The sequence below is a fragment of the Leptonotus elevatus genome, chromosome 3, assembly GCF_054856555.1.
Source record: "Leptonotus elevatus isolate MCC_2025b chromosome 3, RoL_Lele_1.0, whole genome shotgun sequence".
NCBI lineage: Eukaryota > Metazoa > Chordata > Actinopteri > Syngnathiformes > Syngnathidae > Leptonotus > Leptonotus elevatus.
In genome coordinates, this window is record NC_141241.1 from 12,507,036 (window position 1) to 12,520,034 (window position 12,999).

At 40.7% G+C, this 12,999-nt stretch overlaps 1 protein-coding gene across 1 annotated transcript in view; it reads right to left on the minus strand.

Moving 5' to 3' along the window:
• ush2a (Usher syndrome 2A (autosomal recessive, mild)) overlaps positions 1–12,999 on the minus strand; it is a 166,524-nt gene that overhangs the window by 147,923 nt on the left and 5,602 nt on the right. The window contains 5 exon segments of the mRNA XM_086071618.1: positions 931–1,139; positions 1,290–1,479; positions 1,653–1,754; positions 2,244–2,307; positions 5,140–5,275. Of these exon segments, the coding sequence (XP_085927744.1) occupies positions 931–1,139; positions 1,290–1,479; positions 1,653–1,754; positions 2,244–2,307; positions 5,140–5,275 (701 nt within the window).

The window sequence follows — 12,999 nt, forward strand, 5'->3', positions numbered from 1 at the left end:
TCTTTACAAACACTCGACTGAACTCACAGGGCACAAAGTCTCCTGCAGGATTAAATAAATCTCACAAGATAAGCAACGCAAATCTTCCAGGATCAAACAAAGCTTTCCCTTATTGATATGATTATCAGCCGCAAAGGTCAGAAAGTGTTTTATTTTGATGCCAACGCGAGGTACAACTGCTCTCATGCCAAATTAACTGATGCTTGCGAGTGTGCCAGGCACAGTTTTATGTGATATCATCTGTCAGTCAAGCAAAAAATGAGCAATGACTACATAATCTCTGATCTCACGCAGGTAGGTAACCCTAGCCATTCTATCTTGTGCCAACTCGGGCCTTGATACCAGCAGATCTGCCAAAATGTAGCCTGTGAGACACAGTGTGTGTGCGAGTGTGTGAGACTGTGTTCCAAGTTTGGTGTATCTGGTATCAAAGGAGGGCCTGGAAAAAGTAATCTGCCAAAGGCAACTGTAGGCAGATAAATATCTAGTCAGAATAAAGTGTACTTCTAGACCAGAGGTGGGCATCGAGGGCCGGAGTCCTGCATGTTACCCTTCTCCAACACAGCTGATATATGATCAGCTCATCAGCAAGCTCTGCATAAGCCTGATAATGATCCTGTTGATTGGAATCATCTTGTGTTGGAAGTGAGAAACCTCCAAAACCTGCAGGAATCCGGCCCTCGAGGACCGAGATTGCCCACCTCTGTTCTAGACGTTCACTTTGCATTGATGTACAAGTCGGATTTTAAAATGTGCTCTTTTGGAATTTAATGTTTAAGATTCAATTATTACTTCTTTTATTAAAGCTTTATGGTCTCAAATATAATCTTAGTGATTATAAAATGTTTTAAAATCTTTTTGTGTAGAACTAGATGTTATCTTTGAACTACAACTTTTTAATTTAGAATTCAAACACGTGTTGTGGGTTACCTGGGCAGTTGAAGACAGTTAACTGAGTCAGGTGTCAGCAGCGGCCCGTTGTTCCGCATCTCAAATACACTGCAGTCTTTAGCCACATACTGCCAGTCCAACCAGGGCTGCTCTCTGTTGGTTCTGTTCTGTTGATCAGGGAGTCTTCGCCTTTGGATCAAAAGTGACTCAGGCAATGGGCCACCAAACTGAACTAAGACATAGAATACCTGAAACGGAGAGTGGGAATTAAAAAACAGCAACAACATTGTACCACCAAAAACACATTGCAAAGGAGAAACTTAAACAATTGGTGTTAAAATGAAGCGTGTATAAAGAGATGAAAATAATGAGGGTACATGAAGTAAGCACTGAGTTACCTGGTACTGTCCATTTGCCAGATCCACGGTAATAGTGAACCCTTCGTCCAATTCCTGTGTGGTCATGAGTTTTGAGCGCCATATGGTGCCCATGTCCTGATCATTGACATAAGCGAGTGGATGCGCATTGAGGTTTAGTCTTAGGACTCGGTCGTTGGTGATATCCTCAACAGCATTGGGGATGCAATATCTGTTCACAGTTAAACAAAACAAAATGGCATAGTAGTAATCAACATTTAGGTATGAGAAATCAAAACAGAATGGAAATTCAATGTCAATGTATAAAAGCATTTAAATGTTCAGCTACTGTTTAATGCTCACGATAGTAATAAAATGAATTAGAAAAACAAATTATGAGTTTACCGTTCTACTAAGGGGTGCACTCTGGGGTGAGTGGGAGGACAGCGACACTCAGACTGGGAATGGAGCTGTGGCAGGACACCTGAATAAATCTCCACTATTTCCCTGTTAAATAAAAAAAGTAGAGCTAAACAAAGCAATGGAAGTCTTTGATAAGGTAGAATAATCGCATGATTAAAATGATTAAATTACACTTATTTTTGACTGAAACAGCCACTTAACGTTTAGCACAATACATTTTAATTCAAGGATGAACACAAATTTCAGTCTTCATGTTTAAAATGAAATCCTTAAACACTTGTTAATTGGTGTTTGACAAAACACAAAGCACACAATAGCCATCATTTGTCTTGTTTAAGTCCTTACTTGTCTGCATGACTGCCAAAAGTAACACTAATTGCCTTGTATTGAATTTCGAAGGAAAATCCCTTGGAAGCAGTATAGATTTTAAAATACAAGGATTAGACTTGTCCTTTTTTCCTTCAACTATTCAGCATTCACAAATACTCGGTATCTTTCAATTCCAAGCATCAGGCAGTCTTATTTGATTCATTCACAAAAGCCTCCATTGACACGTGTGTCTATCCACCTCACCTGTTGGTCAAAGTGGCGGGATAAAATCTGAAGTCCTGCATCCGCCCCCTGAACTGATTGGACCCTGGAGAGATGAAAAGAACTCCGGTAAGGTGTTAATGGGTTTGCACTGAAGTCGCAGAGTGAGAGGATCTCACAGTATTTAGTAGATTATCTTATCGGTTTCTTGATAACAGCTAAGTGAAGCTGCCCATATGCTACTCATATAAGCTTGGTTCATGATCCAAGGCTGACAAAGATCAATCACAGTCTGCATTCAGTGCCACTAAAGAGTAGCAGGACTTTAAAAGCCTTTGCATTAGCCTGGCAAGATGTAAAGCATTTGGCATTCACCGGAAACTCATTAATTACTGAGAAACATAGTGCTTATCGCACAGTTCTTACTCTATATGCAAAAATGCTATGTACTTGTATTCTAACATTTGGCTTCTTGGACATTCAGCATCAATTAATCCACACATGCACATTCATGCTATAACATAAAATGGGTCCTATGCAAAATTGAAGGATGGAATTGTGTAAAATGTCTGCCAGATTTAAGTTTCAAGGGATGTAACTCAACAACTGGTCGATTGCTTAACTGATTAAGAAATGCGCGAAGATATTTGCCTTTGGGCTTTATACCTCACAAGTGTGATAGTTGACCATCATAAGCTCCATAAAGCCAACAAACACTTCAAACAGCTCTAAACCTCAAAATAAGATTTAGCCATAAGAAACTGGTAGGAATTAGTCACATATGAGAAAATGTGATGAAGTGTGGTGCTGACTGATGCAGAGAAGAAAGGGCGTGCGAGAAAATGACTGGACTCTACACAAGAGGCACCATCAAACCCAGAAGTGAACACATCTCAACACACAAGCCTCCAAACGTGACAATGCTGGCTTGAACATGAAAGACTAAAACACACACGGGCAATGATGTTAGTCCAAAGAGAGCTCGGGTGTTTTAGTGTCCAACAAAGTTGTCTAGTTTGACTACAACTCTTAGAAAAAGGATATCGTCTAAGTGTTGACAGAAGCCCTGCCATGTCTAGCTTTGTCGAAGTGTGTGTGTTTAGAAGCTTTACTGTGTGTATTCCGACAAACTGCAAACGTGAGCCTATGCATGTGCACGCCTGTGTGTGTGCGCGTTTGCATTTGAGGGAGGCTTTGCTGCGTTTGGCTCGAGTACATTGTCCAACTATGAGCGTGCGTGCTGAGGTGGTTGTGTGTGTCAAAAACTGAATGAGAGTGCGAGAGCGTTATGGGATCTAAGTGTGTTCGAACAGTGTGTGGTTGTGCAGCCTGGGGCTTTGGCTGAGGATTTCTTTAGCGTGTGGAAATGGGATTATGGCTTCCTCTGTAAAGCACTCTGCCTATTGTTACTGGGATGATGCAAGGTATAAGCTTTAATTCTGTCTCTGTCTTCCAAACTCCGTGTTTCAGTCATCCGCTGCATCGCTAAGTGGCTTTTTTGTATTTCATGTTATAGGAACTGTTGACAGCCGATACCAGCAGCAACGCATGGTTTTTGTGATTCGTATGCATTTTGTTTTGACAATCACATCATTTTGTACTCTTACTCTTTTCGGTTTCATACCTGATAGAATTATGACAAACTTGATTACCAGTATTAACAACAAGTGCTGTTCTCATATACTTCTTTGAGTAGCTACTATGGCCATGATGTGCAAGACATGTTCTCTGCTAAAGAAGCAGATCTTTATGTCATGATGCATTTATTTGAAGTGTAAGTCAACCTTAAACATTTCTTGACAATAATATGTTATACGTGACCTCACTAGTCTAAACATGACATTCTGATTAATATTACATTTGTGGAATATGAGTTATGAAGCAAAATCCAGCCGTTTTTATCCATCTTAATGGGCTGCTATTTTGCCACTTGCTGTCGACTAAAGATGACATCAATGTTGCTCAGGGCTTAGGCAACGGCCAATCACAGCTCACCTGTTTTCTGAAGCTGCGCTGTGATTGGTTGTAACTTGAGACCTGAGCAACATTGATGTCATCTTCAGTTGACAGCAAGTGGCAAAATGGCCACGCCCTGAGATGGATTTTGCTGCTTAACTCACATTCCACCAATGCAATATTAACCAGAATGCCATATTAGTGACTAGTGGGGCTGCATAGAACATATTATTGTGAAAAAGATTGGGGGGTTGACTTCCCCTTCAAATCTGGACAGTACACTGGCTTATTGAACAAAACTTTTACAAGTGATCCCGGTTATGCATTTGTTTCTTGTTACTCATCAGACACAGAATTCTCCCACTAACAACAGACATAGTTGTCAATCAATACATGATCAGCATTCGCACAATCAATTCACTGATCAAAATTCCAGACACAGCCCCCGGGGTTTGACGATCAGCTACACATACACACACACGGCAGAGCCAATCACTTGTATTGATCACAACTTCTGATGTGATCTTCAACTTATCAGATGCTACCTGCAGTGAACCAGGGATCAATGCCTGATAAACGAGAAGAAAAACACTCGTTTATCACTCTGCAGATGAACGGATATCATTTTTCTCTCAATTTCTCTCCTATTGACTCAAAGACGGCTCCCAGGCACCACCAATCAATCACAAATGCGTCGTTGAAAGAGGGGGAGCATAAAGGTAGCGTAATCATTGACATCATATGAAAAAATACTACAAGATGTGTAGTATTAGAATGGTCAATTCTAACATAGTGGATGAGTTGATATCTTCCTTTGGTTACTTTTTGAGATAACTGAACTCTAGACACATTATTGGAACATACTTTGAGCATAACAGAAGGAATAACAAAATAATTTTTGCTTAATTGGGTAGGTAGTTAACTTGTAACATTTGTTGCCAATTCTTCAAATATCACCTGCCAATATTTGTGCCATCATTACCTTTGGAGCTTAGTCCCACCCTGATGGTGCTGTCCTCATTGATGTCATGTATTCTGGTGGGCAGTGATTGGGTCTCAAAAGGTGTCCCATCCTCCTCCAGCCCATCCAGGAACAGACTGGCATGTCTGTCGTGCACCTGAAAGTCAGTCAGAGTAACAAATCTAAGTTAGAGGTCTTCATTCAATATCACAGGCGTGTACAGCAATAGCATCTTAGGCAGGAACCAAAATAAATGCCCTGGAAACAAGCAAAATGGCAAAGACTGGCCCCATGATGCTCAGCAAACAATTCGGAAAACGCAGACATAAATATCAATGTTTGATGTTGATGTCATGACAGCAGTTAAAACTGAAAAATGGTGTGGGACTTCATAATTTTTCCTGAAAAAATACCTTAGGGGCATTCCACTGAATTAAGTTAATACTTTTCTGACTCAGCATTGTTCTTTGTATGTAAAATTGTGATACTGCTGTCTTATTGGATCGAATGTGAATAGATTGTATTTGTGAGAATGTTCTAATATGTGACTGGCTTTTACTTTATCAATGATCTTAAGCACAAAAGTTGGACCCAAAGATATTCAACAGTAACCAAATTGCGAATTCATTTCATCACAAAAGGGCAGCTTGTCTGTGCATTCAACTTGTGCATCAATCTCGAAAAGTGTACACACATTTTTTTTCGCATATCTTTGCGTGACCCGGTGTGTGTGCCTGTGCGCGCGCGTGTGTGAATTATACATACGACTAATCTTCCAACTCATTTTCCCAGTAGCAGGAAAGCCTGGGGCTAAACTGCCTCAGCGCAAATGAGCTTTCTGTTTGACCAAAAATCTCTGCGCTCTTGCCTCTGTCCTCTCTCGATCTGCAGCATGAATATGGAAAACGGTGCAGCCGACAACATCGTCAAAGCAGTGGCAGCTCCCTTTCACATCAAACCCACAGGGGAGGGGACAAAAAAGAAAGACACCTCCATAAGAAAAACTTTAATGTGTGCTCTTGTACTCTTTTCCCTTTGCACAATCTCCAAATCCGTTTTTGGGAAACACTCTGTGTGGATGCTGATAATCGTGATTCTTAAGACCTCCCTCCATTCTCCTCATTTTTCCATCGTTCATTTATTCTGGTCAATCTTGCTTTGTCCATGGCGGTTCGATTGACTTCTTCAACCATCTTTTGTTTCGTCTTTGCCTTAGGACCTTTATGAAACAATTTGAATGGATATTTATAAAGTGTTAACGCTCTCTGACCACAACTTCTCCCAGTAATGATTACCTCTCCTTTCCCGCCCTGTCCCTCTCATTTGTTGTCAGCTCTTTAGGGAAGTTGAAAAGGTGTGAGGATGGAAATAAGACCAAGTAAAAAAAAAAAAAAAACGCCTTTAGGGGATGAAGGCAGTCCCAGACAAGTGTCTGCCTCTCAGAGGATGGTTAAGACGCGCAGACAGACACTTTCATGATGGCTGATTGAAGACTGGCAAGCACATGAGAGCTCAGGAGAGAATGGGAGTAAGCGAAGGAAGGGGAGGAGGGAGGAAAGGGAAAGTCAGAGAGAGAACCAGAAGAAGGGCCCACTTTAAGAATCTTTAAGCCCGAGCAGTGTGGCTCTTGGGGAGATGTGAGGCAGTTGTCAGAGCTGATGTAAATGAATAGTGAAGCGCTTCATCCTCCTTAGCCGCCACGCGTCCTTCTGAAACACAGCCAAGTCCTCTTTGTTAGCTCTCATAAACACTTAGGTTTTTCCTATCCTCAATTCATCTGTTTTTGCTGTTTTATTTCCCTTACCTCTCCACTCCAATCATTTTAGAACTCTTTGAGAATGACAGAAGTTTATTTTACACATTATTTTCTTAAGTGGTGAAAACTAGTCTCATTTGGACTGATGCCATTTAGTCCAGTAACATTAAAACAGTACTTTGAAGGTACCTAGTCCTTTCTTTGTTTATAGTATTTTCTGTTCTAAACACAACATAAATAGTAAGTGAACCCCCAGCATTTTGCAATTCACCTACTCGCAGATTTTTGTTAGATGCTATGTTGTTGTTGGCAGGTGAGGCTTTTTGTGGTGAGCATCGGAGAAAACAGGGTGGTAAACCTCTCAACATGATGCAGAGAAAGGTACGTGCAGTAAATCAATGCAAAACAAGAGATAGGTGATTGCAATCTATGTGTCTGTGTCAAAAAATAAACCTTAATCAAACTGCTAGGAGGAAACTAGTAATTATTTACATGGGTTACAAAACAGGAACACATTTTCAGTGCTTTTTTATTAATCAAATCATGTAAAGCCATTTGTTTTATGATTACTGTTTTTTGTGATCATAGTTTGGGTTATGTTTAGGGTATAAACTACTAATGAAGGCAATTATGAACATTTTTAGAGGGCGAGGCCTTGTGAATGTTCTCTATTGTATACATTGTACTGTATATCCCAATTAGAGTTTTGGGAATTGATCACCAACCTCCATGAATTGTGAAGGTTAACTGTTCAATCACTGCATGCAATTTCACACACCTTTCAATATTACACACGCACGTCAGACTATAGTCAGGTTTGAGTGAACCACAGACGCAAAAATAATGTTACAGTTTGCCATAATAAAGGCCTTTTTTTGCAACATAATTGATTATTTCAAGTTTGTTCCTAAATAATTCATTGTTCTAAGGCCGTTTAAATAAACCTGTCCTTGGGGGGGCTGGCAAGCACCTAAGCCTCTGTAAAAGCGAGGGAAGGCAAACCATGAGTGGAAAGCTTTTAGTGATCTGTACAGGAGCATTTTGATTCAAGCTCTTCTCCATTTTCACACTTCTGCCAAGCTGTGGCTCGGTACGCAGTGTGGACCACAGTGTTTCCTCTAAGCTCACTTGATAGTACTGAGCTACAGATATAGGAGGCGGAAGAGAACACTACATACAAAACAGGCCGGCTTTGCTGTGCAGACACCACACACATTTTCTCGTTAAAGAAACTCACCGGCCTGTGTAAAAATGAATTGTCTTCTTCTTCTTTTTTTATATCTCTTTATTAGTGAGCACATGCCTTGTTTTGGAGGCAGGGACACAAATCAGATATCCAACAGCAACAAGCACATTGAATAATTGTGTCTCTGTGCATAGACACTTCTATTTTCTTTTCATGTTCGTTCACCTCCTCTCAAACATCAAATCTCCGCGTCCAAACATCCACAAACTTGCTTCACTTTCTCTTCAACCCCCCTGAGGCTCTACTACCTAGGCTGAATGAGTGACAAGCCACTCACTGATAAGACAAATACTAACACAGCCAGGGAAGCTGTCAATAAGGAGGAAGCGAGTGAGATAAAAGAAGGATGGGGTGGTGAGTGAATCAGGGATATTGGAATGAAAGGTCCAATAAAAGAAAGAGCTGAACAAGAAACACATACAGAGGCGTTTTTGGAGAGCATTCAAGGAAAGGCAGATACCTGTTGATCTGTATGAATGAATGACAAAATGTCATGTATACTATAGACTATGTTTTTAAAAATGACAAATATGCATAGTTAAACTTTACATTACTGGATAATCACTGATGTTTGTAGGGATGTTCAATACCACTTTTTTCCGACAGATACCCGTACGAGTACTCAACTCTAGTAGTCACCGATATACATACAAATTATACTGTGTGACATTGCAAAAACATTATAATTCATAGACATCGCCTCATGTGTGTTGGTGCATTCTCTGCAATGACAACAGTGGTGCACACAGTTGATATGAACAATGGATTATAGCGAAATAGTATGCACTCCATATTGTTTCTGGGCTGTGTTTACCGTATGTATGGATAGAGCTCTCACTATACTTAAGGATGTGGGTTGCCAATGTTCCAAGCTCCTGATTGATTGGATTGCAGTTGACAGCTGGCGAATGCATACATGCAATGTTTTTAGGACAAAATGCACCCAAGTTGGAAAGTGGTTCTACTCTTTCACCAATATCCTTGTGCGTGTCCTCAGAAATGACCAGAAAAACAGAAGCCCTGAAGGCCGCAGTGTAATTTTATAATACCACTGAATGATCTCTCTTTAATGCCATTACAATGGAACTAATCATAATAAACTTAATATAATTTGAGGAAGCTTAGGGCGCAATTAAAAGTCCAATATGATTATAACTATTGCAATGTCTTCACTTTGCAATCTCCAGGCACATTGTCACCTTTCCTGCTCCTCTTTCCTCACCCTCTCTCCCCACTTATTGCCCTTTCTCTTCTTGTTTTTCACTCGCCAAGCTTCTCTCTTTAGTCCCGACTGCCCCCCACTATGAACTGTTAGCAGCTCTGATGTACAGCCAATATTCACTCTATCGTATTAGGTTGTGTGCAGTGTGCAAGGTAAGAGATAGGAAGCGGAGGTGAGGAGCAAAAGGAATAAAAAAAGAGAAAAAGAAAGAGAGGGGAAGACACATTTGTTCTACTCATCTCAGTGCTAAAAGATACAATTACCTCTCACAGCATATTATCCATGTTTTATACCAGCCCAGGGCCCCGTGCCTTTGCCTCGTCGCGCTCGCCCCGTGTAAGGCCCATATTTTAACACTAGCTATGACAGTTTATTTAAGAAAAGAAAATTGTCCCCAGGGAGATGGAGAGGAGGAGAGAGAGGAACAGGGTGTGAGTGTAAAGGAAATGAGCGGTAGAGGGGGAAGGACGTAGAAGGTGGAGGCGAAGAGACAATGAAAGGGTGGTCGGCGGCGGTGGGGAGGGGGGTCTCTGAAGAGATAGATGAGACTAGGAAAGAGAAAAGGAAAGAAGCAGAGAGGAAAAAAAGAGAGCGAGGGCATATATAAGGTGACATGCCAACCTTTTAATAAAGACCATTAGTCTAGAAGACTTTTTCTTTCAATGCAGGAAGCAATGAGGGGATGCACTGACAAAAAATAATTAAAAACAGCGAAAGAAAGGATGGACACATTTAGGGTTCTTTATGATGGCACATATTACAGTTGGGTCAACCATACCCACCACATAGAACTTTCCCTTCACCAACACAAGCCGCTGCGTAACCAAGAGAATGGTAAACTATAGGAATGCATTGTTGCATACAAGAGAATGTCACCTATAGCAGTGGTCCCCAACCACCGGGCCGCGGACCGACCTCTTTGGACCGGGCTGCTAAAATACTTACATAAAAATATGGCTTCATGTTTCATGTTCTACTGAAAATACCCCTCGTACGACTATTTATGATAAGCGTTACCATAGTGACTATATTAAAGCATTGTCGTTACCCAAGTTGGTGATTGTGCTGCTAATACAGCTACATAAAAATATACAGTGGAATCGTTTTTTGTTGTTGTAGCATTTTTATAATCAGCCAGCAAGAATATGCAAACTTCACAAAGAATGGCCGGAACCTGGATTCATACCTCCCCCCCCCATCTCAGAACTGTGACGCAGATGTGCTAACCAGTCATTCATTGTGCCGCCGGATGGCTGTTCTTTGGTAACTGAAATTAGTTTAAACTTGGTGAGGAGATTTCTTTTTCAGCGCAATTTTTGTTACCACGGGTTTTGGAAATACAGCGGAGGTAGGTGTGCACCGATGACAATTTTCCAGCCAATCACCGACCCCTGATCTTTTAAAACGTCTGACCTGCCGATTATGACTTTTGCCGATCCCGATTTTTTTTCATAATAAGCAGTCACCTTCAGTGTTCCAATCTTATTTTATTGAAAAACATTGAACAATATCTATTAAATAAAATAATACAGTTTGTTTTAACTGCACATTATGTATTTGTCGCAAATAAAAATAAAATCCTATTAGTCATCTCAGCAGAAGAGGATACTTTTTCAGACCTCTGAAGAAAGAAATGAGATTGGTGGAAAAGATCGGTTTATTTTTAAGGGCTCGGCCGATCACCGATCCCCCAACTCAAAGGAAATCGGGGCCGATTTATCAGTGCACTCCTAAGCGGAACCTCTAAAGTTAAACACATCTAACAACTCATACAATTTCAAAATTCAAGCAAAATTTTAAAAACAGTTCTGAGGTTGTCCAAAACCTCGGGAGTTCAGACAGTCGTCAAAAGTGTGAGGTGATTTGAGACGTCTGCGTATTACACAAAAGCATAACTGACAGACATCAGTTCAGTGAGCATCAAATGACACTTTTGGCCAAACTAATTCCGAAAAACAGAGATCTACCTTAATCTGGGGTGTTAAAAGAAGCATAGGAAAAAAGAAACATGTGAAAATATTATAATAATATAGACTATGCCGTAAAAAGCGTCACTTTCCCTCTAATTCTATTTTACCAATGGCAAAACGCGTTTTGAAACAGTCTCCCAAAATTGATTGGGTTCTTCTTTACTGTAGGTCTTCTAGACTTTGCTCCAGTAACCAAACAGTACTGCACAACAAGAAGCTCCAAGGCATCATCGACGGTACTATAAAGCATTTAATAACTTAAACACATGAACATGTGCTGCTACCTTTGCAAAATCCTGGTACGATGTTCAAATGAGCCACAGATTAGAGTCTTTGAAGTGAACTATCACTACGCTACTCTTCACCCCCCCCCCATCCCCTTTTCTCTCTCAGTCCCCTCCCGGCTACCTTTTCCACCGCTACTCTGTACATTGTTATCATAATCAGATGAGACAACTACCTTGGGAACAGCAGCCTCCCTACAGCACCTTGCTCCTGGCCCTGTGTGCACACACATGTGATTGTGTGTGTGCGAGTGTGTGAATTGCTCCCGGCACTTGGAAACCCGTATTCCTTTAGACTGTCTTTTTTGGTGTTTTGATCTTTTCAAACCGACAGATGACTGGTGTGTGTGCGTGTATGGGAATGTTTCTAAATTACCCATCTCCTTCATAGGGAAATATCTGTATCGTGGCTGACACACTGAACTGCAAGTTGCTGTGCGAGTGTGTATTAGTGGGGATGTGTGTGGGGGTGTGTGTGGGGGGGTGTGTGTGTGTGTGTGTGTGTGTGTGTGTGTGTGTGTGTGTGTGTGTGTGTGTGTGTGTGTGTGTGTGTGTGTGTGCGTGCACAGGCATGAGAATGGCAGTATGCGAATGGTGTTTGAATGTCAAGGATGATTATGTTACGACTTGGAATGGTCAAAGCCGATCACATCACCACGCCATTAAACAAAAGGCAAGACTGATGCATAGGAATACACACGCAACACCTCTAAGACAAAACACCCTCGCAGCAAATTGGTTACAACGGTTACACTATCATAAGCCCATATATATATATATATATATATATACAGTGTTCACAACACATACACAGACACTGGAGATACACAAGAACCAGATGGACTGCACACATTTCAATACTCTCATGTAGAATGCATCTGCCTAAAAATAGCTTAACATTTGTACCACAACTTTGTTCAAATGGCACTTATACGATACTTCTCAAAATGTAAAGAAAAAATATCAAATCACATTTTAAAGTCAAAAGCGTGATAAACAATAGTAACAGGTACAAGAACAAGTTTTCTCCCACAGCAGCACCGATCTTATTCAGAGATGCTGAAAGAGGGATATTGTTCAGCAGGGCAATCTGTAAAACGAGACTTCTCAACCAAGCACAAACACACCGTGAGAGTCATTTACAGCCTCAAAATGTCCCGCCCCTTCATGTGTCGCCATTTGAGAAGATTTAGAGCTAAAGAAAGACTGTTTGTGTTCTTAGAAGACAATGCCTTTGATATTTATAGTCGTTGCATCCACTTGACCTTACTTAAATAACTCCCAACAAAACACATAATTATGTTTTATTCAACTACTGTATTATATTAGTTAAACTAAATGGCAAATGTTTACGTGCTGGAATTAGCCTGTCATTCAAAGAATGTAACAGGTTGATTCTTGAT